Below are 25,864 nucleotides of genomic sequence, written 5' to 3' on the forward strand. Positions count from 1 at the left end.
GGGGTTGTTTTCCTGCTGCAGTGTGTTCTTCATGTTTTGCCCCTTTTTAGGCAATAATCAGCCTTTGCAGAGAGAACAACACAGCATAATAAAACTTTATTGACAGTACCTTTACATTGTTTGGTTATAACACATAAAATATTAAGTAATCCTCTCACTTTTTCTGTTCGGTATGTTGAAGCACAGCTTATGTCACTCCACCAAGCTTCTGACTACTGTACCCATAATTCTCCAACGACCCTTTAAGCCAGGGTTCGGCAACCGGCGGCTCCGGAGCCTCGTGCGGCTCTTTCCTCCCTGTGCTGCGGCTCTCTGTGGTTTTGTAAAATAACCATCATGTTCTAAGATTGTTGTGGTTACCTTTAACACCATCGGTTAGTGAGCATGCGGAGGGGGCGTGTCTGCAGCTGTGAACGCCGACCAGAGTCTGTCATGGGATGGAAAGTCAGTGGTAATCTCAAGACAGAAGAAAAACAAGACAGTTTTTTTTTTTTCCTTGACTAAAACCACCCATTTCCGCGTAAAATTAACTAAATTTGCGTTAGGGCGCCCCTACTATCCTGTCACCTATCTGCTACGATGACCGTATGTTGCTCTGTCTATGTAAAACACGCTGTAGGGGGGGGTTGTACGCGGGGGAAAAACAGAGCTGCAGAGCTGCAGAGGTGTGAACAGGTAGAGAGGCAAGGGCGGGGCTTAGACTCACCGCTTATGATTCAAGACCCGCAAAAAACTAAAAGCTGCATCCTAACAAAAAATAGTTCTCATCCATAAAATTCATATACTTTATTGGGTTCAGGGCTGCCTAGTGGAGCAGTGGTTAGCGCTCTTGCCTCACAGCAAGAAGGTCCCTGGTTCAAGTCCCGGCTGGGGGACCTTGAACAGCACATCAATGGGGGACCTTTCTGTGTGGAGTTTGCATGTTCTCCCCGTCCATGTGTGGGCTTTCTCCAGGGACTCCGGCTTCTTCCCACCATCCAAAGAAATGCTTCATAGGTCAATTGGAAACTCTAAATTGTCCCTAGATGAGAGGTGTGGCCCTGTGACAGACTGGCGACCTGTCCAGGGTGTCCCCTGCCTTTGCCCACAAGTGGCCGGGATAGGCTCCAGCAGCCCCCTGACCCCGAAAGGGACAAAAAGGAAGAAGATGAATTAATTTATTGGGTTTACTAGATTTAAAGAGAAAAGAAATAGAAAACGAGTTTGCATCATGTCATTCATCTTAACCCTGGGTGTTTGACAGACGGAAAAGTCTGTTCAAAGTTGTGTAAAATGGACAAAAGATCAAAGGAAAGAGAACACTCATAAATAATTTAAAAAAAAAATTAAATAAATATCCTGACAGCATTTGTAATCAACACGTAATACATAAGTACAGCGATCCCTTGCGATAACGCGGTTTACTTTTCACGGTTTCGCTACTTCACAGATTTGCATCGTTGTTAGGTCCCAGGACCTTTTTCTTTGTGTGGTTTTCTTTTCTTGTGTCTTGCAAATGTCAGTGTGCAGGTGCCGGGCTGCGATTGGTGTGGTGCTCCAACACCAGGAGTGGATTGGCTGCCAGAAGTTGCACCTGGAATCACACCTGCTATAAAAGGAACCAGGAAGAAGACCAAAGGAGGCTCATTTGACATCTCCCACCTCTCCCGAAACCAACTGTATGGAGTTTAGAGTTGTAGGAGGGGGACACATTTTAGTGTCAATGACCAGTTTCCGGTTGAGATCCTGCGGCGCCGAAAGATCCTTTTTCCTCTGAGGAAAAAACACCTTGCCAACGGGTCTAGAGCCGTGGTTTCTGTGGATAAACTCTTTGTAGATGGAAGGCTCTTCCGAGACCCGGAGATCACCCCCTGGCTTTGCTGAAGATCTGACATCCGAAAAAACAGCGGCTAAACGTGTTGAATGAATGAAACCGGCTCATCAATCATCCACACCTCCATCTCGCTGAAGCAGTTTAAGTTTTCTCCCCTCTCATGTTTCTGTTGTTTTTCCTGTTATGTTTGTTTCTTTCTGTTTTTCTTTACCTCTTTCTTCTTTTTAGTTTCCCCTCTCTCCCCCCCTCCTCATATGTAAATTATCCAAAGGTAACACGTCCCCCGGTAAGTTGGTTTCTATTTATGCACGGAAGGGCACGCGCGCGCAGACAAGCGCGCACACGGGCAAGCACACGCGAACCAGCACACACTCGCGGACATCCCGCAAACACCTCACATAAGCCCACATAGGACACATGCAACATGCAGCTCACACAGTCAGGAAACGCGCACGCACACAAACGCACAGTGTTTCTTCATCGATCAGCGGGCACGCGCACATGGACCGGCACACACTCTATTTAGCCTTACATTCTCTTGGTCAGAACAGTTATGAACAGTCTTAACATTGTTAGCTGGAATGTGCGTGGGCTTGGCTCTGGGCCAAAGAGATTGAAAGTGTTATCTCACCTGGATGATCTTAAAGCAGATATAGCTCTACTGCAGGAGACCCATTTATGTACACAATCTCAGGACCTCCTGTGCAGCTCAAAATTTCCAGTCATATATTCTTCTAGTTATAACTCCAAGCAAAGAGGAGTTGCTGTTTTGATTAATAAAAATGTTACATTTACTCATAAGGATACAGTTACTGACCCAGAAGGTAGATTTGTAATTATTAATATATCCATTCAGAATAAGGACTATTGCATAGCCAGCATCTATGGTCCAAATGTTGACGACTCTTCCTTCTTTCACAGATTCTTCACCTCACTCTCAGTTCACTCTGACTCCACAATCATTATAGGAGGAGACGTCAATCTGGTTCTGGACCCTGAACTTGACAGACTCAGCACAGCAGCAGCCCAGCGCACATGGAGGTCTGCAAGTATTCTAAAGCAGTACATGAATGATCTGGGTCTCTGCGACGCGTGGCGCTCATGTCATCCAAACACTAAAGGGTTCACCTTTTTTTCTCCAGTTCACTATTCACACTCCCGTTTAGACTATTTATTAATCAGTAACTCTCTTTTAAAAGAAATTAAAAGTTCCAACATTCATCCGATTATTATCAGTGATCATGCACCAGTCTCTGTAAATATTTCCAGGGAAAAATCCACACCCTCATGTACGACCTGGAGGTTTAATACGTCTCTGTTAAAAGACCAGGAATTTCTTGAATTCTTTAAAAAAGAATGGGCAACCTTCCTAGAATTCAACAATACACCAGACATCTCACCGTGCATTCTGTGGGAAACGGCAAAGGCAGTCATGAGAGGGAAAATCATTTCTTATTCAACGCACAAAAAACGCAAAGAGAAAGCAGATTTATTAGAATTAGAAAATAAAATCCAAACCCTGGAGACTGCTTATGCTGCTTCTGCACAGGAACACATTCTGGGAGATCTGAAAAATTTAAAGCTGCAGTTAAATGACATCATTAATAAACAAACACAATTTCAAATACAAAGGCTACGACTTGAAAGATTTGAAAACTCTAATAAATCTGGCAAATTTCTGGCTAATCAGCTTAAAATTAATAGAGAAAAATCATCAATCACCTCTATTACGGACCAAACAGGAAATATCACTCATGACCCGGTCAAAATTAATAACGCATTTGAAAACTTTTATAAAAACTTGTACACACCACAGATCAATCCGTCAGAGCAAAGTATTGACTCATTTCTTAATAATGTAAACCTACCCAGGTTAAATGAGGATCAAATAACAAACTTAGACTCTCCGTTCTCGTTGTCTGAACTTCATGAAGCTCTGTTACTTATGCCTAATGGTAAAGCACCAGGGCCTGACGGCTTTCCTGCTGAGTTTTATAAAGAATTCTGGGAACAGCTGGCACCAACGTTTTATGAAACGGTCACATCTATCAATGAAAGCCAATCAATGCCACCTAACATGAACTCAGCCAACATAATTCTTCTTCTAAAACCAGACAAAGATCCCAATAGTCCTTCAAGCTACCGCCCTATTTCTCTAATCAATGCAGACGTAAAAATTATCTGCAAAGCACTAGCACAGAGAATAGAAAAAATCACTCCTCACATAATTGACTTCGACCAAACTGGATTTATCAAAGGCAGACACTCGGATGACAATCTCCGAAGACTTATTAATATAATAGATTTTGCCACCATTAACAACCAGGAAATGTCCATACTATCACTGGATGCTGAAAAAGCTTTTGACAGAGTAAACTGGAAGTTCCTTATTGCCGCCCTCCATAAGTTTGGTTTTGGAGAAGCATTCATCAAATGGATCAAAATATTATATCACAACCCCAATGCATCAGTTAGAACTAATAAACAGACTTCAAACAGGTTTTTTCTCGGAAGAGGAACCAGACAGGGCTGCCCACTCTCTCCTTCTCTTTTTGCTATATTCATTGAGCCTTTAGCTGCAGCAATAAGACAGAATGAAAGCATTAAAGGAATCAAAACTAAACACAGCCATCATAAAATTAGTCTCTATGCAGATGACATATTACTGTTTTTAAGTAATTTACATTCTGTAAATGAAACGGCAACAATCATTAATGAATTCTCCTCTATATCAGACTATTCCATTAATTGGAATAAGTCTGTTTTATTACCACTGAACAATAATGCGGAGCAAAGACTCACAATACCAGTTAAATCAGGAAATATCAAATATCTAGGTATCAATTTTTCCCCCAAACTATCAGAACTGGTGCAGCTAAACTACACCCCATTACTGAAAAACATACAGGACGATCTAACACGCTGGACCAACCTGCCTCTGTCCCTTATGGGCAAGGTAGCCACGGTAAAAATGAAAATCTTACCCAAAGTTAATTATCTCTTTTCAATGATTCCCACACAACCGCCACTAAAATGGTTCAAAACATTAGACTCATCCATATCAAGCTTTTTATGGAACAATAAACCTGCAAGAATTAGTCTAAAAACTTTAAAATCTGCAAAAAGCTGTGGAGGATTAGAATTACCTAATTTCCACAAATACTTTCTTGCAAATAGATTACAATACATCTTAAAATGGTTAAAAAATAATCCAGAAACCAACTCATGGTTAGACTTGGAACAGGCGTTATGTGGAAAGATCAACCTGTCAGATCTTCCATTTATTAGCCAAACAGTTAAAAAACAGGATTGTTTCAAAACTATTAATATAAACGCCACTTTAACAGCCTGGTGGGAATTTCTCAAAATATCAAAATCATCAATTCAACCGTGCAAAATGACACCCATCTGGAACAACCCAGACATCCTCATAAACAAAAAAATTATCCACTTCCCAGCTTGGCAAGCAGGGGGCATAAAACAACTAGAGCACGTAATTATTGATAGAAGATTCATAACTCCCCAGGAACTTCAAGACAAACATGGAATAAATAACTTCTTGGAATATCAGCAACTTAAATCAAGTATTACTAAAAAATTTAAATACAGAGACAACGATTTAAAGCTACCAGATGTAGTTACCACTCTGATCAATTTCTCAATGAATAAAACTCTCTCCAAAATATACAAACTTTTATGTAATTTAGATAATAACATTTCACTTCCGACAACAAAATGGGATGCGGATTTGAGCATCAGCACAGATGAAAGCTTTTGGTCAGAACTTTGTCTAAACACCTTTAAACTGACAAAAAGTCCAAATCTGCAGCTAATCCATTTTAAAACCCTTCACAGAATTTACTACACTGGACAGAGGATGTTCAAGATGGGTCTCAGCAACTCAGACATTTGTCAGCACTGTGACAGTAATCTACCCGACAATTACATGCATGCACTGTGGTTCTGCACTCCTGTCCAGGCTCTCTGGCAGCAGGTATGTGCCGATTTATCAGTCTGGCTTAAGGTTTCAATCACAGCTTCACCGTCACTTTGTGTGCTTGGTGACATGAGTGCCATCGATGTAGAAGGAGGATTAGGCTCTATCATTTTCATAACTCTTTGCATTGCTAAAAAAACTATTTTAACAAATTGGAAAAGCAAGAAAAATATAAATATAAGTCAACACAGAAATCTGCTGCTTGATCAGATCAGCTTGGAAAAAATGTCAGCCCAAGGTTCAAGTAACTTTGAAAGAATTCGGTCTCTCTGGTCTCCCATAGCTGACTCCATGACTTAGGGGATGGGGGGGCCTGGTCGTCGCTGCTCCTTGCCCTTCTGCCGTGGGCTGGGGTGGGGGCCGGGGCCTCCGGTGCCTGGCGGGGGGTGGTGGGGGCTCCGTTGGTCGGGGGGTCGGGTCCGGCGCCGGGGTGGGGCGGGCTGGGGCGCTGCGTGGTCCTCTGGGCTTGGGTGTGGGGGTGCGTGGGGGGGGGGGGGGGGTGTTCTGGCTTGGCTTGGGGGGGTGGTCCCTTTGCCTGTGCTGGGGGGGGTTGGCGGGGGGCGCTGCTCGGGGGGGGGGGCCCAGCGGCACTGGATGGGCTTCCCATCTACGCCTGGGGCTGGGATCAGCCCTTCCCTGGCTCTGGGGCGGGACGGGACAACCCTCTTGGGGCCCCCGGGCGCTCTGGGTGTCATCCGCTTCGGCTGCGGGGTCTGGGGTGGGGTGGGGTGGGGGGTCTTGTCGGCCCTGTCCTGTGGGGGGGCATTCTGGGGGAGGGGGGGGGGGGCACTATTGGTACGGGGCAGGGGGGGTTGACAGGTCGGGGTCTCCGCTGAGGCCATCGGCGGTTTCCCCGGCCGGTTGGCTGCCTCGGTCCCGTCGAGGCCTGACCAGAGCTCTTCTAGGGCCGGCGTTTGGGGGTGGGGGCCTGGGCTTGCTCCGGGGGGGGCCGGCGCTTTCTGGCTCCTCTCCCTCTGTGTGGGGTGGGTGGTGCTGGGCCTGGGGTGTCGGCGCCTCCGGGGGTGGGGCCCCTGGGCTGGGTGGGCCTGGCCCCCTTGCTGGGGGGGGGGGCGGGGGACAGCTGTTTGACCACCGGGGGACAGTCTACCAGCTGTCCCCAACTTACCCCCTTCCTCATATAACCTCATAATAGGGTGAGGGGGTGGGGGGATTAGCCTGCGATGAGCCTTGGGGGGGGGGTTTACTAGGCAGTGGCCCCCCCTCCTATGGTTGCCGTATGGAGTGGTCCCCCCCTCTTTAGGTTTTATTTGCACCTTAGACATGTAGGGCCCTTGGTAGGGGAGGTGCTTGGACATCACTGCCAGCAAGCAGCAGATGTCCTCCTAGCACCCTACCCGCCAATTTTAACCGCACCTTAGACATTTAGGGCCCCTTGGTGGGGAGGGTGAGGGGACATCACTGTGAGTAATCAGGAGATGTCCCCTTAGTGCCCTACCCGCCAATTTTAACTGCACCCCCCTTAGTACACACACCCCTCCCCCCTCAATATATACATCCCAACATAAACACACACACATGCACACACACACCCTCTTAAACACACATATACGCACACACATTTTGCAAGGAAGGTGGGACCTAGGACCATCTGTCCCCTGCCTCTTCCCTGGTGGGGGGTACGGGCCCCTTTGCAGCGGCGGCCGTGTCCCCGGGGTGCCGGCTTCCTGGGCCTGGCGGTGCTCTCTCCGCGCGGTGGGGGGGTTCACATTACATCTGAGCCGGGGGTGTTGGTGTCCCTGGGGGGTGGGTTCTGGTCCTTGCTCCTGAGCGCTGGGCCCCGCCTAACTTCCAACTGTGGCCGAGCCTGGTCGGGCCATATTTACAACACCCCTTGTGGGCCCTCTTTTTTCCCCGGGGTTCCCCCCTCCTGGGCGGGGGCGGCGGGCCCCTGCCTTGCTCCTCCCTGGACCAACCGTGGGCCGGGCGGATGGCTGCCTGGAGTGCGGGGCGGGTCTCCCTTGGGGGGTCCTGGCTCGTACCTGGGGTTGGGGCGGGGGGATGCCCGGAACTCCTGGGTGGTGGTGGGGTGCTCATCTGGGGCTGTGGGCGTCCCTCTCCGGTGGGGCCCTGCGTTGGGCTCTCCCGGCGCGGCGGGGGGGCTGTTCTCCTGGTTGGGCTGGGGCGGCCCTCTCTTTCCCTCTGTGCCTCCCTGCTCTCTGGCTCTGGGGGGCCTTGCGGCGGTCCTGCTGGCCCTGGCCTGGGTGGCGGGCTTGGTCGCCCGGGCGGCGGTTGTTCCCTGCCGGTTTCCGTGTGGCGTGGGGGGGATTCCGGCTGCCGCTGCTGCTGCGGTGGGGGTCTTGGGGTGGGGATGGCTGGGCGCTCTCCTTCCTTCTTTACACATTCCACCATCCATATTAGAAGAACATGAGCACTCACCTGAGCACGGGTGTTGGCTCACCTTTGCACTGGCGGTTTGCGTGACTGAATGACTGAAATGTTTCACACTAGTTGGTTTTAAGGCATAAGTATGCGTGTGAGCACTATCTGTTTTGTGTACATGTCGACAGATGGACATTTTTGCAACTAGCAGGTGTGTTTGACACTTGGGTGTGTGTGTGGACAGGCTCCGCCCTTTTTGTACTGCATTTGAGCCTTACCATGGTGATTAACAACCAGTAAACTTGTTGCTCTATGCTGCTTCATGGTCTTATCCCCCTTCCCCTCCTACTATCACCCTCCTTCCCCCCCTCTTTCTAACGTCCCTCTCTCTTCTTCCCCTCTTTCCTTTTCCGTCCGGTCCAACACCAAAGATCTTCAAACATGTTTGAAATTAATAAAGTTTGGCCTCAATTACAAAAGGGGTTTATTCAGACATACCTTTGGTTTGTCTGAAGATTAATAACCCCTCTTGTTAAAGTAAAATATGTCCAACACAAGAGGCCCTCAGCTCTCATCTGTTTGCCCAGCTGTTGGACAGGACAAGGTAAAAAAAAAAAAAAAAAAAAAAAAAAAAAAAAAGAGTTGTAGGAGTGGACTGCCATTTACTTTGACTCATGTTTTCTCATGTTTATGTTATGTTAGGGAGGTAAGTTATTGTCTTTTGGTTTATGTTGTTTTATTAGGTAAGATTTGGGTTCTTGTTAGGTAGGCCAATTTTTGTTTGTTATTTTGGCCTGGGTCCACTCTGAAGTAAATACTCTAGCTCTAATGTTTCAATCAAAATAAAATCTCTTAACCTGCTTTAAGTGTGCTGGCTTTTGAGATTGGAGGGAGATGGGGCTTCATTTTTTTTGTGTTGCGTCCTTTTTGAGCCACTAGACAGGGGGGGGCGTAACATAAATTGGGGACTCGTCCGGGATTTTTTTTCTTCGCTCGTCATTGGTGGGTTCTGGTTGGCAGTTTTTTTTGTGGTGTGGGGACATTATGGATGTTTTTCTTGAGGATTTTTTGGCGGCTCCGTCGCTGGCCAAACTAGATGGATGTACAAAAGCATTTTTGCAATCAGAAGACCAAACAAATGGTAATGAAGGGATAACAAGGTGTGTTAGAGGAGCTACCACTGCAGAAAAATTATTGCAAAATCCTCTATAGTACCCACACATCCCCAAAAACCGACACAACGCTCTCTTGGTCTGTGGGGCAGGGAAATCAAGAATAACCTGCACCTTTGCAGCCAGTGGGCGTACTTCACCTTGTCCTACTTGTTTTCCCAAATAAGTAATTGTGGCCTTACCAAACTCACATTTTGCAAGATTTAGGGTAAGGGAGGCACCACAAAGACGGCTGAAAATATCAGACAAGGTTTCAAGATGTTCCGACCAAGTTGAAGAATAGACAACCACATCATCCAAGTAAGCCTCGCAGTTCTTAACTCCAAACGATACTGTATGCATCAGTCGTTGGAATGTTGCGGGAGCATTGCGTAACCCGAATGGCATGACAGTATACTGGAGGAAGTGGTCAGGTGTAACAAACGCAGAGATCTCTGAGGCACGTGGTGTCAATGGCACTTGCCAATAACCCTTCAGCAGGTCTAATTTTGTTACAAAGTTGGCTGAGCCAACTCTATCAATACAATCCTCCATCCTTGGAAGAGGAAACGAATCAGCCTTGGTGAATGCATTTACTTTTCTGTAATCGGTGCAAAAACGAAATCGAAAACGAAAACGAAATGTGCAATCTGGTTTTGGGACCAAAACACATGGTGAACTCCAAGCACTACTGCTCTGAACAGCCAAGCCATGTTCGAGGAGGTAGCTCACTCCCTGCTCCATTATAGTCCGTTTAGTTGGATTAACGCGATAAGCGTGTTGTTTAATAGGTCTCCGACCTTCCACATCAATGTCATGACTCAGAACAGAGGTCTGACGAGGATGATTGGAAAACAACAGTAAATTATCTTCAATCAAGCGGATGATGTCACCACGAGCAGGTTGAGACAAATAAGACAAAAAACTGTCCAGTTGGCTTAATATTTCAGAATTCCCCAAACAAGCGGTAGGTATAATTCCACTTTTCTCTATAAATCCATCCTCTGAAATATGATATTCCGAAGGACGAGTACACGTGGAGACCGAAATTATTGGGGCATCACCAGAAGTACAGCTCGAGTCCCCTCTGGAAAAGTAACGCTTCAGCATGTTGATGTGACAAACTCGAGATTTCTTCTTTCGGTCATGAGTTTGGATAACATAATTGGTGTCATTAATTTTCTTCTCCACCTCATATGGTCCAGAAAACTGTGCCTGCAGGCTGGAACCAGGCAAAGGCAACAACACCAGAACTTTATCACCTGCACAGAAACTTCTAGTCACAGACTTCTGATCATAACGTGACTTCATTTTAAACTGAGCACGTGCTAAGTTCTCCTTTGCCAACTGACACACATGTTGAAGACGCTCCCGAAAATTACTAACGTAATCCAACACATTACATTCAACATGAGATGTTTCCAGCCATCTGTCTTTTAGAAGTTGAAGAGGGCCACGCACCGTGTGTCCAAATATCAAAGCTGCAGGACTAAAACCAAGAGATTCCTTGCATTGTGTTCTGCATTCTGATTGGCTAAAAAGTCACTCCGCTTCTTCTCTACCTGTGCGTCAATAACGTTGCAGTTTAATATGTACAGGTACGTAAAACAGTTTGCCAATTTTACATTACGTACGTGCAAATTCTCTTGCAATTTCGAGTTTCTCTAAAACCCATAGAAAAAGAGCGACAACAACTGCCAATCACTATGTTCTTCTCCTGAACAAACACAGCTGCACTGCGGGCTTCAATAGGAGAAAACACTGCAGAGCGGAATCAGGATGCAGCAGTGAAATACACCTGAGTCACTATTTGTCCCACTTTGTATTTTTTCATAATCATTTGAAATTTTCTCCCGTTTACTCCAATTACTCGGGTCGCGGTGGGCGGGGCTAATCTCCGCAATTTGAAGCCTTCTGTTTACATCGATGATTAAAGTTATTATTTGACAGTACAGTACAGAAGTTATTTGTTGAAAAAAACATTTCTAAAGTACTTTGATTTATTAAACAAATGCTTGAGCCTGTAAAATGGTTTGTTCTTTCTTTTCAATGTATAATAGAGTATTTAATTGTATATTAATTGTAAGAAAAAAATAAAGGTTTCTACTTCACGGATTTTGCCTAGCACGGGTTCTTTTTGGAACGTAACCCCCGCGAAAAACAAGGGTTTACTGTATCACCAAATGAACTATTGCGATATATCGGTGAAACCATTTTTTATTTGCTAACACCCCTCGTGTTGCGGCTCCCTGTGCTTTCATTTCTGTGGGAAACTGATCCAATTGGCTCTTTGAGTGGTGCAGGTTGCCGACCCCTGGTCCAAGCGCTAAGGTTTCGTTGTTTATCAAAGTCAAAATAAAACCTTTGGACAGATTTTGAGCGCCGTTTACCACAGAAAATCAGTTTCAGGTCAGTAAACACAACCATAAGGGGCGCTGATGATGTCTGGAGAAAACTTAAGGATTTTGAGTTTTTTTTGTGTGTGCACTTTATTGGGATTGTTTAGCCAGTGAACAAGTTCAGCTCCACTGGTCTGGCACCCCATGTTACCCCCACCCAAATGTTTTTTGTCAATTATTTTCTGGCTTTTTTTCTTTGTAAGAAATCTAAAATAACTGGATTAATTTTTATGCAAACATTAGACCTTTTTTCTTTCAGTTTTTCCTCCAATCATGTTTGTCCTAAAGATATTTTCAATCCTACAGCCATCATTCGTGGTGCTGTTGCCTTTGGACACAGTTTCTCAAATGACTGCGTTTGCAAGGACCTAATAACTTACGTCAAATAAAAGTCTCACCAGCTCTTTCTGGGAGGCTGCTGCTGGAAAGCTTTGTGTAGTTTTACAGCAACATCAATGCTGTTTGTCCAGCCTGCAGCTGTTCTGCTGGGTTCTCCAGTCACTGCACTCAGGAACACAGCAGGCTGCTTCCCACAGTTCAGAAAGCTCTAATCAATCTGACGTGTGCTACCTGCTCAGCAACAAAACGCAGACTCCTGTGAACACAAGAGAACTTTTTTGGACAAAGACAAAAGGAGCCTGAAAGACTGAAAAAGGCTTTCGGTTTCAACATCTAAATGTTGAGGCCGCTCCCCATGGATGTGTCAAAAATGTCCCCAGAGGACATCGACAAAATTATAAAGCAGAAAGACCAATGAAACCTCCAAATGTTGTTTGCTGAGAAGCCTGAGTTCCAAGAATTTGCATTAGTGTTGACATCTGCAGTGTTAAAGACGCACTCCAATGAAAATGATGTTTTTAACATGTTTTTGTGGCAGTTTTCTGATGATGGGAGACATATATTAAGAAAATTGTAAGAATTGCTTTATTCAAATCATTGTGAATCAGGCATTCAACAAACTCCCTGCGCCACTCCATTCCGATGCATCCACTGAAGGACAAACAGATCCATGAACGTCTTTGTTTTCCTGGTCTGAGCTGGAATCTGGAATTTCTAATGCACGCCTGCCACTCTGCAGAAACGATGCCGTAGAAAACGGCAGCTTTCTTTCTGTTGACAACAACCGCATGTGTGTATGAATGGGAAGGAAACAGAACTAATGGGCTCCTTACGCAATCCTGCAACATTTGGGGGTGTAAAAAATCAAAAATCTGTACAATAGGCTAGCGTCTCACTTACTTCACCATTACATGCTGCATCAGTGTTCATCACTATGATCTGTCATCCACAGCATGCCCGTAGGAGAAATGTACATGAAGATTTTCTCTGTAGAGGTTCACTGAGTCTACCACCTTGATATTTCATCTGTGTGATTTGACCATTTCCCCCCGCAGACAGCTAGTATCCATCCACAAATGTCTAAGGCAGCTCACATTCGTGCATGTCTTCCAACATACCCTTCTCTGGGGTGTTCTAATTGGCTGCACACCTGACCCAGGTAATCAGTCGTGGGTACGGATTGGATACTTGGAAATCATGCAGACACAATGGCCCTCGAAGCCTGGACTTACCCTTCCCTGGTAAGGTCTAGGACACCCCAACCCCCACGCACAAAGAGAACACGTAAACTCCACACAGAACGGACCCAGGTGGGATTCGAACCAGGACCTTCTTGCTGTGAAGCAATCGGGTTGACCACCACACCACCTTACAGTGTTGTTGTAGTTTACAGACATTCCCGTTTGTCCTTAAACTAAATCTCAGTTTGTTAATAACTCGCCCGCAGTCATTTTTTTCTTCTTGTTGGTAATTGGCTCGTCTCTTCCTCGCCACGGCGACGACCTCGTTTCTTTGCTCAGGATGCACTGCACTCCTCCAGCGTTTTTCTTTAATGTTCTTAGCAGAGGCCCGCTCCCAACAAAAATACCGTCCGTCGATGTAAATGACGGCTGACACTTCATGATCTAAAGGCTGTACACAGCCCTCCGATTGTTGTGCCTCCCTGGTGGATGCAACAACACATCAACAGAAGGGAAATATTCCTCCTTGACAATTAGTGTGCAAAGAATAAGAACTTTTTAAAGTATTCAGTTATTCTTTAATAATGGGTTGCATCTCCAGCTGACAGCCAGGAGCACTGTCTATTTCTCGCAGCGTTCCTCCGTGGAAGAATGCATCCTCCAGGTCTCCCTGAAGATAATTGACCTACAGGCGCTGGCGGTTTTTATGCTCTTTAAAAATGTGCAGGACGGAAACGCAGCGGGGAGGAGACAGTCGGACACGACCGGCACAAAGCTGCCGGATGAGCAGCTGGCTCACATCTCCACTGGGCTGCTGTGGCTGAAGCTTCAGCAGGAAATTGTCTTTGCGTTTTTCTGTGCTTTTCATCTGTAAACCAGCAGGTAGATATGCAAGTGAGGCTTTGAATCCAACATGTAACAAAGTGTCTGCAGCTCCTTTTGAACATTTCTGTCAGATAAAAAAAGAAAGAAAATCTTTCTGAAGAACTCCTGTCTGAAAAGATGAAAAGACTTTTTCCTGTCTGTGAGTTCCTGACACAGAAACGTTACGAAAAAGACCTTTATGTCAGAAACAAGAGCTTCGCCTTTCCAGGGAAAACAAACGCATCAACCACAAAGCCAAGACAAGCTGCTCGTCAAACGCCATCTTTGTTTTGGAAATGCTTTTTACGATCACAGGCTTTTCTCAACTATGTGATGAATATTTACATCACAACACTTTTCTGTTTACCAAAAACAAAAATGAAAAACGCACAACTTTGGATGTTTTTTTTTTTTTACAGAAGTCAGAGGAAATATTTCTTTTTTCGTTTTTTTTGTTGTTTTTCTCCCTCAGAAAAACAATTATATGTACATTTATGTATTAATTGCTGTTATATGTGACAGAACTATGATTACTTTGTAAGATAAATAGTCCAAGTTCATATTTTACTGGATAAAATAGCCTTTTAGAACATTTTCTTTTTCTCATTTTTTGGCATTAAGCCCCTGTTATTTCCTTAACAAATAGCAACAATAGTTTGGTGCAGTTTTTCAGTGAAATTAAAGGCATTTTCTCTGCTGTCTCGGGTTACAAATAAGCAGCCGGGATAAAACCAGCACAACATGGCCAACGGAGGGCGATTGCAAAGAAAAGCAATTATCTGTGTCAGCGGATCTGAAAACTTCTGCCAATAAATCCAATCAAGAAATGTCCAAAGCTTTGCAGCATAGAGAAGTTCAAAGTCATCATGGAATTTGTGTGAAATAAAGAAACCAAAGCCGTTTCTCTGCTGGCGACCGTTCTTCCTTTCCACACAAAATGACAGATCCTCAAATTGACCAAATAGGGACGGAACAGAAACAAACAATTAGCCAGAATGGAGGGATCAGATGAGAGACAGCGGGGTGTTTTTCTCCCTCAGTCACACAGCGTTCGTCACACCTCTGTCACAACCCCACAGCAGCGGAACAAGAATGGAGGCAATTTACAAGCTGCTCTGCAACTGTTCCCACATCACAGGTGGGCAGAGACGCAAAAAACCGGCTGCGAGAATCGGAGTTTTGTCATTTAGTGAGTCCCGCGCGCTGCGGAGGTCAAACTAAATGAATAAACGAGGCTCATTAAAACTATGGACATCAGCAGAGGAGACAGCGACAGTTTAAACGATTCACTGTAAAAATGGGACAATTAGACAAACATGCAGCTTTTTCATCACCCAAATTGTGGTCAAAACGCCGGACTCTGTTTATGCTGCACTCCTGTTTTGAACATTTACTTTGGGTTTGTTTACATTCGATCAGACGACCTGGTTTCCGGACGACACCTTCTTATTGGAGAGATCAACAGGTGCGTCCAGAAACTAGAAAGTGCAGTGTTACTCTGCAACCGACTAGCTTGATGTTTAAATAATTGGAAAATAAAAGTTTGCTTCAATCAATAACCTTAGAAAAATCAATCAAATCCAGAGTGAGGTCACTGGTTTCCTTAAAGATCCACTTCAATGAAAATAATGTTCTTTGGTGTTTTTAACCTGAGGCATTTTTCTAATGGAGGACGACATATACAAAGAAAATTAGGCTCGAAATTGCATCTCATTTTTGCAATTGTTGTGAATCGAGGCAGACGAAAAAAAGACTGTTTAAAAAAGAGTGTATTACAAGCTCCGCCCCATTTTGATGCATCCACTCGCAGACAAATAGATCCATGAACGTCTTTGTTTTCCTGGTCTGAGCTGGAATCTGGATCTAAACTCTACGGCTGGATAGCTCAGACAATGTTCGCTTTTATTTTATTTTTGGACTGATTATTTACAAAGAATCTACTCTGGTGTCAGAACACCTTTGGAAACACGTAAACTGTGCAGAAAAGGCGAAGAGTTACGGTGGTAAAAAGAATGGTAACACATTAAACAGTTAATCTGTTTACCTAAATACTTCTATTACTGATGTAAAGACTGCAACAAGAAGTTGTTAAAAAACGTTTTTTTAAAAAGAAGCCTTGGCCCGTACACACCGGGACGAATTTCGCGCGCGATATTCGCCGACGTTTAACGCCTCGTGACTAAACAAAGGGCACCAATGTGTGTGTGCACACTGATGCGAAAAACGCCATGTGTAAAAGCGTCATTTTTTAAAAAACGCCTCAGGTTCGTTTTTTTGGTTTGACGCGCCGCGTCAAAAACTATACGACCAATGAGAATGGCGCTTTTGCACACGTGTCTGGAGCTTCTGAAGTTACAGTAAAACACAACTTGGGGGCGCTCAAACACAAAACTGTCTTGCTGAGCACACATACGTCATGGCGAAGAAGATAGACGCCAAGTAGCGTCTACACTGCCGCGAAGAAATAAGATGAAGAAGATGCACTCACTGACGGACATTCTAAAATATCCCCGAAAACGCTCATGATACATTTTCAGCTCTTTACCAGTCGATAAAACTCCCCATGTTCTTCTCTTCTCGTATCTATGGGATGTACCCAAAATCGGCGTCTTTTCCGGCGTCTTTCATCATTCAACAGAACAATAATTTCTTCATCGCTGGAACTGGAGCTGGAGCTACTGGTGCTTGAAATATTCATGTTTTCTTTGTATGATTCTGACAAGCGCGTTGTGGTGGACCGAGCAGTAAAAGACAAGGACAGCAAAATAGTTTTATCAAAAATTTTCTAATTTATTTTACAAAGGTGTAGATGGGCAAAAATGGGCCCTTAAAAGAGGTCAAAGTAACAAAATTAACTCAAGTTTTTAAATGTAACAGAGGACAACTGAACAGACAAACCAACATAATTAAACTGACCTTTCTCATTGGAAACACAAGGGAACATATATAGTGGCTGATCAAACCAACTAGACACACAAGGGGGAACTTAAAATGACTAAGACAAAATACAAACAAACTAAACTAAAGTCCAACCTATAGTAACTTAACATACACAAATGAATAAAAATAAAGATCAAAATAGAAACTAAAGTAAAGAAACACAGAAAGAGTTCCTTGTCCACTGGGCGATGGTTCAGTCCAATTAGCTGCCTGCTGAATATAAGGCCTCTGCTGACTGGGATGCATTCTTGTGTCAGGCCTGACTTGATTTTCCAGCAGCAGATGGCAGCAGCAGCAACAATGGTTCCCCTTAGCACTGGTAACTCAAACAAACCATCAAATTATAAAAAAGTAAACTGAAGCATGCTAATAAATGTTATCAAATGTGTGTGTTATGTTTGAAAAAGAAATCCAAAGGTATATGCAAAAATAAAGTGAACAGATATGTAGGGTGTGGTGCAGGATATTACTGCCCTGATGGGGTGGCAGTGTAGGCAGCCACCACACTCCCCTCCCCTTCGGAGCCTTCATCAGGAGCACGAGAGAGATAGTCTGCGGTGATGTTGTCTCTCCCTGGGATGTAGTTCACCTTGTATCTGTAGGGCTGCATGGCGAGGTACCATCTCGTTATCCGGGCATTAGTGTCCTTCATCTTCTCCAGCCATTGCAGAGCCCTGTGGTCGGTCTCCAAGGTGAACTCTCTACCTAAGAGATAGTATTTGAAAGAGTCCATAGCCCATTTGACTGCCAGCGCCTCTTTTTCGACAGTGGAGTAGTGGATTTCTCTGGGGAGTAGCTTTCGGCTTATGTAAGCCACAGGATGTCGATCGTCAGACGTGTACTGTAGAAGCACAGCTCCAATGCCTCTTTGCGATGCGTCGGTTTGCAAAATGAAAGGTTTATTAAAATCTGGACTGTGCAGTATGGGGTCCTTACTCAATGATTGCTGAATGTCTCGAAACGCTGTCACAGACTCCGTAGTCCACCTGATCTTGTTTGGACATCTTGAGCCGGTCATGTCGGTCAACGGAGCTGCACGGGCTGAAAAGCTTGGAATAAATTTGTGATAAAATCCAGCTAATCCAAGAAAAGACCTTAGCTGCTTTCTTGTCTGTGGTAGAGGGCAGGATTCAATCGCCTGTACTTTGTTGACTTGCGGTTTGATCAACCCACCTCCAATAGTGTAACCAAGGTACTCCGTTTCACTCCGGGCAAAAGCACACTTTGCTGGATTGATGGTTAACCCCGCAGCATGCAGGCACTCCAGAACCTTTTTCAGATGTCTTAGATGTTCCTCCCAGGTGGCACTGTGAACCACAATATCATCAAGATAAGCACAAGCACAGTCCTTTAGGCCACCGAGTACCTGATCCATAAGTCGCTGAAAAGTTGCAGGGGCACCGTGCAACCCAAACGGAAGAACGGTAAACTGAAAGAGCCCCCAGGGTGTCCGAAAAGCAGTCAGTTCCTGGGACCGCTCTGTAAGGGGAACCTGCCAATAACCCTTACAAAGGTCAATAGTTGTTAAAAACTTCGCCTTTCCCAGACACTCAATGAGATTGTCAATTCTGGGGGTTGGATAGGAATCAAATTTTGACACAGAATTTAGATAGCGAAAATCTATGCAAAATCTGATGGTTCCATCCTTCTTGGGGACCAACACAACTGGATGACACCACTCACTTTCCGAAGGCTTGATGATCCCGAGGGACAGCATGTGATCAACCTCTTCCTTCAGCGGACCCAGTAGACGCTCTGGTACTCTGTAACTCATGCGCCTAACTGTAGCCTGCTCCTTTAGCACAATGTCATGGTGCACCAAGTTTGTGCGTCCTGGATATTCCTGGAAGACTCTGGAATCAATCAATGCTTTCACCTGAGCTTGTTGGTTTTCAGAAAGATGGTTTAAATCCAAGGTGGTGGGCATTGATGATGGCAGGAATTCATCCACTTCGTCCTCCTCACTGACATCTCTGATCAGCAGTCCCATGGCATCGTCTGCAGTCCTGGAAACCCATTCTTTGAGAAGGTTAACGTGCAATACACGACTGGACTGTTTGTGACCTGGGGTGGAAACCTGATATGTTGTAGCCCCAAGTTTCTTTTGGACCACAAAGGGGCCTTGCCATTTGGCTAGCAACTTACTGTCACTTGTGGGTAGCATTACTAGGACTTTTTGACCTGGCAGGAAACTTCTCTGGCGTGCTTTTTGATCATACCAGCTCTTCTGGCGTCTCTGTGCATCAGCCATGTGGGCCTGTGCTAACTCGCTCATCCTCTGCAGCTTTTCTCTCATTTGAAGAACATACTGAATGGCATTAACAGGTTCTTCTCTGCCCTGCTCTCCTTCCCAGGTTTCTCTTAAGAGGGTCAGGGGTCCCCTTACTTCATGTCCATAAAGTAATTCAAAGGGGGAGAACCCTGTTGAAGCCTGGGGTACCTCTCTGTAGGCGAAGAGGAGATAAGGCAGCCACTGATCCCAATCAGACCCGGTTTCATTGACGAACTTACGAAGCATTTGCTTAAGCGTCTGATTAAAGCGTTCAGTCAACCCATCCGTCTGTGGATGATAAGGAGTGGTCCGCAGATTCCTCACACCCAGGAGCTGATAAACCTGCTTAAGCAAGTTAGACATGAAGTTAGTACCTCGGTCTGTCAAAATTTCTCGGGGGAAACCCACTCTGGAGAAGAACTGAACCAGAGAGAATGCCACAGCTTTTGCTTTCACACATTTCAGTGGAAACACCTCTGGGTACTTTGTGGCATAATCGGTGATGACTAGCATGTAGCGGTTTCCAGCTTTACTTTTCTCCACTGGTCCCACTACATCCATGCCAAGGCGTTCAAACGGAGTGCCAATAATTGGGAGAGGCTGGAGTGGAGCTTTGGTGGTACATTTCAGTGAGGTTTTCTGGCACTGAGGGCAACTCTGACAGTAATGTTGGATGTCTGTACGTAAGCCAGGCCAGTAGAAGTGTTTCATCACACGTGCAGTTGTTTTTTGCTTCCCTAGGTGGCCAGCCCAAGGTATGGTGTGGCCTAGGCTGAGTACTACATCTCGAACCAACAGAGGAACCACCAGTTGCTTCACTTTACCTTGCTGGTGATAAAGAACTCCATTCTCCACCAGATACTCCCTCTTCGACTCCTCAGCCATTTCTGCTGCTTTTACAAAACAAGACGACAAAGTTGGATCATTTTGTTGCATTTCAACAATGTTAGATGGCAACTTGAACCCTAAACCCACTTCTGGAGTTGCTTCAACGGGCGGATCTACCATAGCGCGTTTAAATTTCTCTTGCCTTTTCTGACTACGTGTTTTGCGAGACTTCCCGGGTTTTGTCTCAAGCTCAGCATCATAGAAAGGTAAAGCGCAGAGAAGTGGCAGATTCTCATCTGTATTTTTAGCTTGAGCTCTCGTAACCGCAACAGCACTTCCTCTTGTGTCCAACAGGTCATAAAGAACTGGCAGGTCATGACCCAAAACAACTGGGAAAGGAAGGTCCTCAACAACTCCTACTTTCAGAAGATACATCTGTCCTTGAATTTCCAAGTAGAGATCAGCTGTAGGATAAAGTCTTTTATCACCATGTACACAGCAGATGGAAACTGTCTCTTGAGTGGAAACAAGGTTGACTGGTACATGTTGTCGATGAATTAAAGTCTGTGTACTGCCAGTGTCAATCAGTGCATTGAAACATTTCCCATTCACTTTAACAGTGGTCATTTTAATAGGCTGGTTAGCTCGACTTTCCAAAGCATGGCTCTGATACGGAACAAAACACATTTGAGTGAGCTTGGCTGAATTTCTTGGGCAAAGGGGTTTAATATGTCCTTCCTGCCCACACAAATAGCAGATTGGTGGGTTATTGGAAGATTTTGCTGGTTTACTCATCTGATCGTCATGCACAGGCATTCTCGGTGCACCTGGAGCCATTCTGTGGTGGTGGTGTTGTGGGGCTGTTGGCCTGCGTGAGTCTTTTATACCCTTCCATTGCAGGTTGCTCCATGGTACATTTTTCTTGCGAGCAGCCACAAACACCTCTGCCAGTGTTGCGGCTTCAGCTGCTGATTTAGGCCCATGTTCTTTTATCCAGACCTGAAGCTCAGGAGACATCATTCTTAAGTATTGTTCCATAATGATTATCTCACCAATTTCTTTTACCGTTTTACCTCTGGGTTGAATCCACTTATCATAGAGTTCTTTGAGACGGGCATAAAGCTCCTTGGGACTTTCGTCGGGGCCCACTTCCAAGGAACGAAATCTCTGTCGGTAAGACTCAGGGCTGATGTCATATTTATGCAAGATTGCAGTTTTAACTTTTTCATAGTTCAAAGAATCATCGACATCCATGTTAACATAGGCACTTCTGGCCTTACCAGTGAGCAGTGGGATGAGGCGGAAAACCCAGTCTGACTCCACCCACTTGCACGCTGTTGCTATGCGTTCAAAAGTTATTAGGAAATGTTCAATGTCATCGTTTTCTGTTAGCTTTTCTAACCTGGGATCCATAGAGAAGCGAGGGTGAGTGGTTACTTGCTGTGCCCCTGCTGTCTGATGTACGGCCTCTGGCAGCCGATCATCTGAACCAGACTCCTCTGTTGGATCAGGGGCTGATGAGGTGTAATCAGGAACAGGTGACGTCCGGGCCTGCACCTCCATCTGCAAAAGTTGGAACTGATGCTGCAGGCCTTTTAGCCTGTGTTCCTGCTGCTTTGCTTCCTCCTGGAGTCTCATTTCTCTGGCTTCCTGTTGTCCCATGAAGGCCTGGAGAATACTAGTGAGATGTTGTAATGTTGGCTCTTCACCCTCGGTACCTGTACCAGCTCCTGAAGCTCCAGCCTCCTCCTCTTCTCCATTGTCCATGTTGGCAGTGCTGTAGTCTTTATGTTCAATGCGTGTTCTTGTAGTCCTTCCTCCTCGTTGCATGGCTCACAAAAAAAAATTTCAGGGGATTGCCGGGGGGAAGAGGGAAAAAAAAAAAAAAAAAAAAAAAAAACTGTCCTTAAACTGCTGATCCCACTTCTGACACCATTATGTGGTGGACCGAGCAGTAAAAGACAAGGACAGCAAAATAGTTTTATCAAAAATTTTCTAATTTATTTTACAAAGGTGTAGATGGGCAAAAATGGGCCCTTAAAAGAGGTCAAAGTAACAAAATTAACTCAAGTTTTTAAATGTAACAGAGGACAACTGAACAGACAAACCAACATAATTAAACTGACCTTTCTCATTGGAAACACAAGGGAACATATATAGTGGCTGATCAAACCAACTAGACACACAAGGGGGAACTTAAAATGACTAAGACAAAATACAAACAAACTAAACTAAAGTCCAACCTATAGTAACTTAACATACACAAATGAATAAAAATAAAGATCAAAATAGAAACTAAAGTAAAGAAACACAGAAAGAGTTCCTTGTCCACTGGGCGATGGTTCAGTCCAATTAGCTGCCTGCTGAATATAAGGCCTCTGCTGACTGGGATGCATTCTTGTGTCAGGCCTGACTTGATTTTCCAGCAGCAGATGGCAGCAGCAGCAACAATGGTTCCCCTTAGCACTGGTAACTCAAACAAACCATCAAATTATAAAAAAGTAAACTGAAGCATGCTAATAAATGTTATCAAATGTGTGTGTTATGTTTGAAAAAGAAATCCAAAGGTATATGCAAAAATAAAGTGAACAGATATGTAGGGTGTGGTGCAGGATATTACTGCCCTGATGGGGTGGCAGTGTAGGCAGCCACCACACGCGTAAATACTTGCTCTCTTCTTCTGAGTGAAAAGCGACTTTAAGAAGCGTAAAGTTGTGCAGCGCCACCTTGTGTACAGGAGTATTTCTGTTTTACATTAAGCGCCATCTAATGTCAGGGAATGAAATTGCATGTTCACTCGGCTCATCAGCAGCGAAAATCGCCTGGATGTGAACACAAAAAACGTGTTGAAAAACGCTGGCGAATATTCGTCCCGGTGTGTACAGGCCTTTGGTCTATTGTTCATTCATCAGAAAGTTTCCCAGGAAAATCTGAGCAACCAACTGTTTCTGTCTGGAGTTTTTAGCATCTGTCTGTTAACACTGTAAATCTGAAACAAAATATGGGATTTTGTCCGAGTTCTCTTTGGCCAGGACTTGTGTTGCCCTTAAAGGGTTTATATCATGCAAAATCAACGTTTTAAAGTGTAATATAATCATTCCTCACGAAAAACAACCCTAAAGCGGTATTTTGATCCGTTCATGCATTTCTGAGCATTCCTTTAAATAACCTGCTCTCTGAGCACCAGCCCCTCCCGATCCACAGAAACCAGTGGGTTATTACATTGTGATGTCACAAAGTGAGGAACAGCCCCATCTAAGAAGAGTTTACACTGCCAGCTCCGCCCCCAGGCTAACACACACACACACACCTTCTCCGTGGAGCTAGCGGTAATCGGCTGAACGCTTTCCGTTTATTTACACAAAACCAACACCCATCTTTGCTCAAGCTTGAATGTTGTTTGTTTTCGTGGAAGAAAGAGACACACTGCCGAGGCCGACTCTAGGTTGACGCCATTAATGGGCGGCACCCACAAGGAGAGAAAGTTTATTCTGAGCGCTGTGATCAATAGCTCTCTGTGTAGCTTGCATTAGTTTGTCTTCCATTCTTTCACTCAGGTGTAAGTTGGACCTCAAAGGCCGTCAATCCATCTGCAGTCCTTCTTCTTCGACCCCTCAGCCTTTACTCAGCAAAAGCACTTAAGTGCTTTACTCAAGGACAGCTGCACTGTCCTCTGGAGGAAAGCACATTAATGCAGCGGTGATCCGACTGCCGACATAACCAGTCTGCTCTATTAAAGCGCCGTGTCTCTGCTCAGAGTACGCTGATTAAAACCTTAATGAGATTTTTGTAACTGGTCCAAACTTTTATCTGCCGAGACCTTTCAACTCTACTTTGTTCCTCACTGCTTTAAAATGTAAAGACTTTTATTTATTACTAATTATATGTTAAGTATAATGGAAAGGGGAGCATTTTTTCATTTGTACTTTGATTTTATGAGGCCATAAAATAACCTCATTGACATCGGAAATCTCCTGAGCAGAGAGTAGAAGCAAACTGAACCAGTTTCAGGAATGTTGAACATTTTAGTTAGTGTATTCCAAGATTACACTAAAAAACATTAAAACACAAAAGTCACGAAAGTAAGACTTTTGAATACTTAAAAATTGTATCAATCTTTTCTTAGATAAAGCAATATTGGAAGTACAGGATTTGGTTTTCCTTTAAAAGAAACATGAGAGTATTTTTTGGTACACAAACTGCTTCTATATTATTTAAAATGTAAAGAATGCTCATGGTATTATTAAAAAAACAAAACTTTAAACTTCAAATGAAGTCACCAAGCAGGAGACATTTGTTTATCCCCCCAATCAAAATATTTTTTTCAATGTAAAATAAAAAAAAGGAGTACAAGTGAAACAAATAGTGAACTTATCAATGAAGGGTCTCATTAACCTGGTGTTGCCTTGAAGTTGAGTCGTGGCATCTGGACGTCATCCGTTTAAAAAAAGTTTGAGACTGGGACTTAACTTTGATTCCTACTTTTACCAGAAAGCATTACTTCAAAAACCTTAAAAAATACATTATAAAAACATCTATAGACACTTCTCAGCCTTTCTACAAACTCTCAAAGTCCCACTCCGATCATCTATTGATGTGTTTTTGATGTGTTCTTATTCTCTGCAGTGTTAATTAGAAATTTGTGTCGTGAGCAGGAACTTTGGCTCAGAGGAAATCCACCCCCATTTCCCGTCACCCATCTATTTACACGCTCTCCTGCTAGTTTATATAGCCCCCACCCAACATAACATTGGCGGTGCAACAAAACTGGCGAGCAATATTGGAGCTTTCTTGCTGTACAGTTTTGATCCAGATACCAGCTCAGACAAGAAAAACAAAGACCCAGATGTTTGCAAGTGGATGCATCAGAAAGGAGCGTCCTTATGGGTGGATAATGGCTGTCTATAGGTGAAAAATCTGCAAACCTTAAAGACCAATCAGGTGTCCAGCACATAATATCAAGGTCATAGACTGCTCAGTGAGCCTGTAGAGATAAAATGTTTGTGCACATTTTTCTACGGGCATGCTGCAGGCGACAGGTCGTAGTGAACACTTCTACAATGCAAGAGGATAAGTAAGGATGAAGTAGGTGAGACACAGGCGTGTCGTACGGATTTGTCATTTTTTTTGTCCCCCACAAATCTGTGCAATGAGCCAAGAAGAGGCGAAGACAACAGCGTCACTCGTACATCATAAGTGCATGCAACATACATTTGCCGTTTGAACACTTCACACTACACTTACCACACACACGACAATCGTGCATTCTTTTTTCAATGACTATCAAAGAAACTGCTAGACACACCTGTGCTCCTCTTAAGATGGGCCTCAAATTGGCTGCTCCTATCTACGACCCTCTACAGACCTGTTTGGGTGCATATGACTATACCTAAGCTGTTGTAATCGGATAAAAGACATCCAAATATTCTGTCTCTATCTTTGTACTTGCACAATCCGATAACTTGAGAAATCGGGTCGTGATCTAACATTTGTGGGAGGAGCTGATTACAACTCCCACAAAAAGAGAAGCCTAAAATAAAACGAGACCAAAATGTACTAAGGACCTAGTTAAAGCGCACACAAAAGCCTCTGTTCGCTTGTTTGTAGATAATCAGCTTAGAATTATGTAAACAACATTGCATGGTAGAGGGTCTCTACCGTGCAAACCAGCCCCTGTACCAGCCCCTCCCAACCCACGAAAACGAGCGGGTTCTCACGAACTGACGAGAACAGCCCCTTC

General features: G+C 44.5%; 2 protein-coding genes across 2 annotated transcripts in view; both read right to left on the reverse strand.

Moving 5' to 3' along the window:
- LOC110016721 (ubiquitin-conjugating enzyme E2 E2) overlaps positions 1-25,864 on the reverse strand; it is a 138,203-nt gene that overhangs the window by 66,024 nt on the left and 46,315 nt on the right. The window lies entirely within an intron of this gene.
- Positions 21,047-21,790, reverse strand: LOC111948994. The gene is made up of 2 exons (XM_023964622.1): positions 21,198-21,790; positions 21,047-21,123 (listed from the first exon to the last, which is right to left on the reverse strand). Exons 1-2 carry the CDS (start codon positions 21,784-21,786, stop codon positions 21,098-21,100), a joined length of 615 nt encoding a protein of 204 aa, XP_023820390.1. The 5' UTR covers positions 21,787-21,790; the 3' UTR covers positions 21,047-21,097.

The sequence above is a fragment of the Oryzias latipes genome, chromosome 16, assembly GCF_002234675.1.
Source record: "Oryzias latipes chromosome 16, ASM223467v1".
NCBI lineage: Eukaryota > Metazoa > Chordata > Actinopteri > Beloniformes > Adrianichthyidae > Oryzias > Oryzias latipes.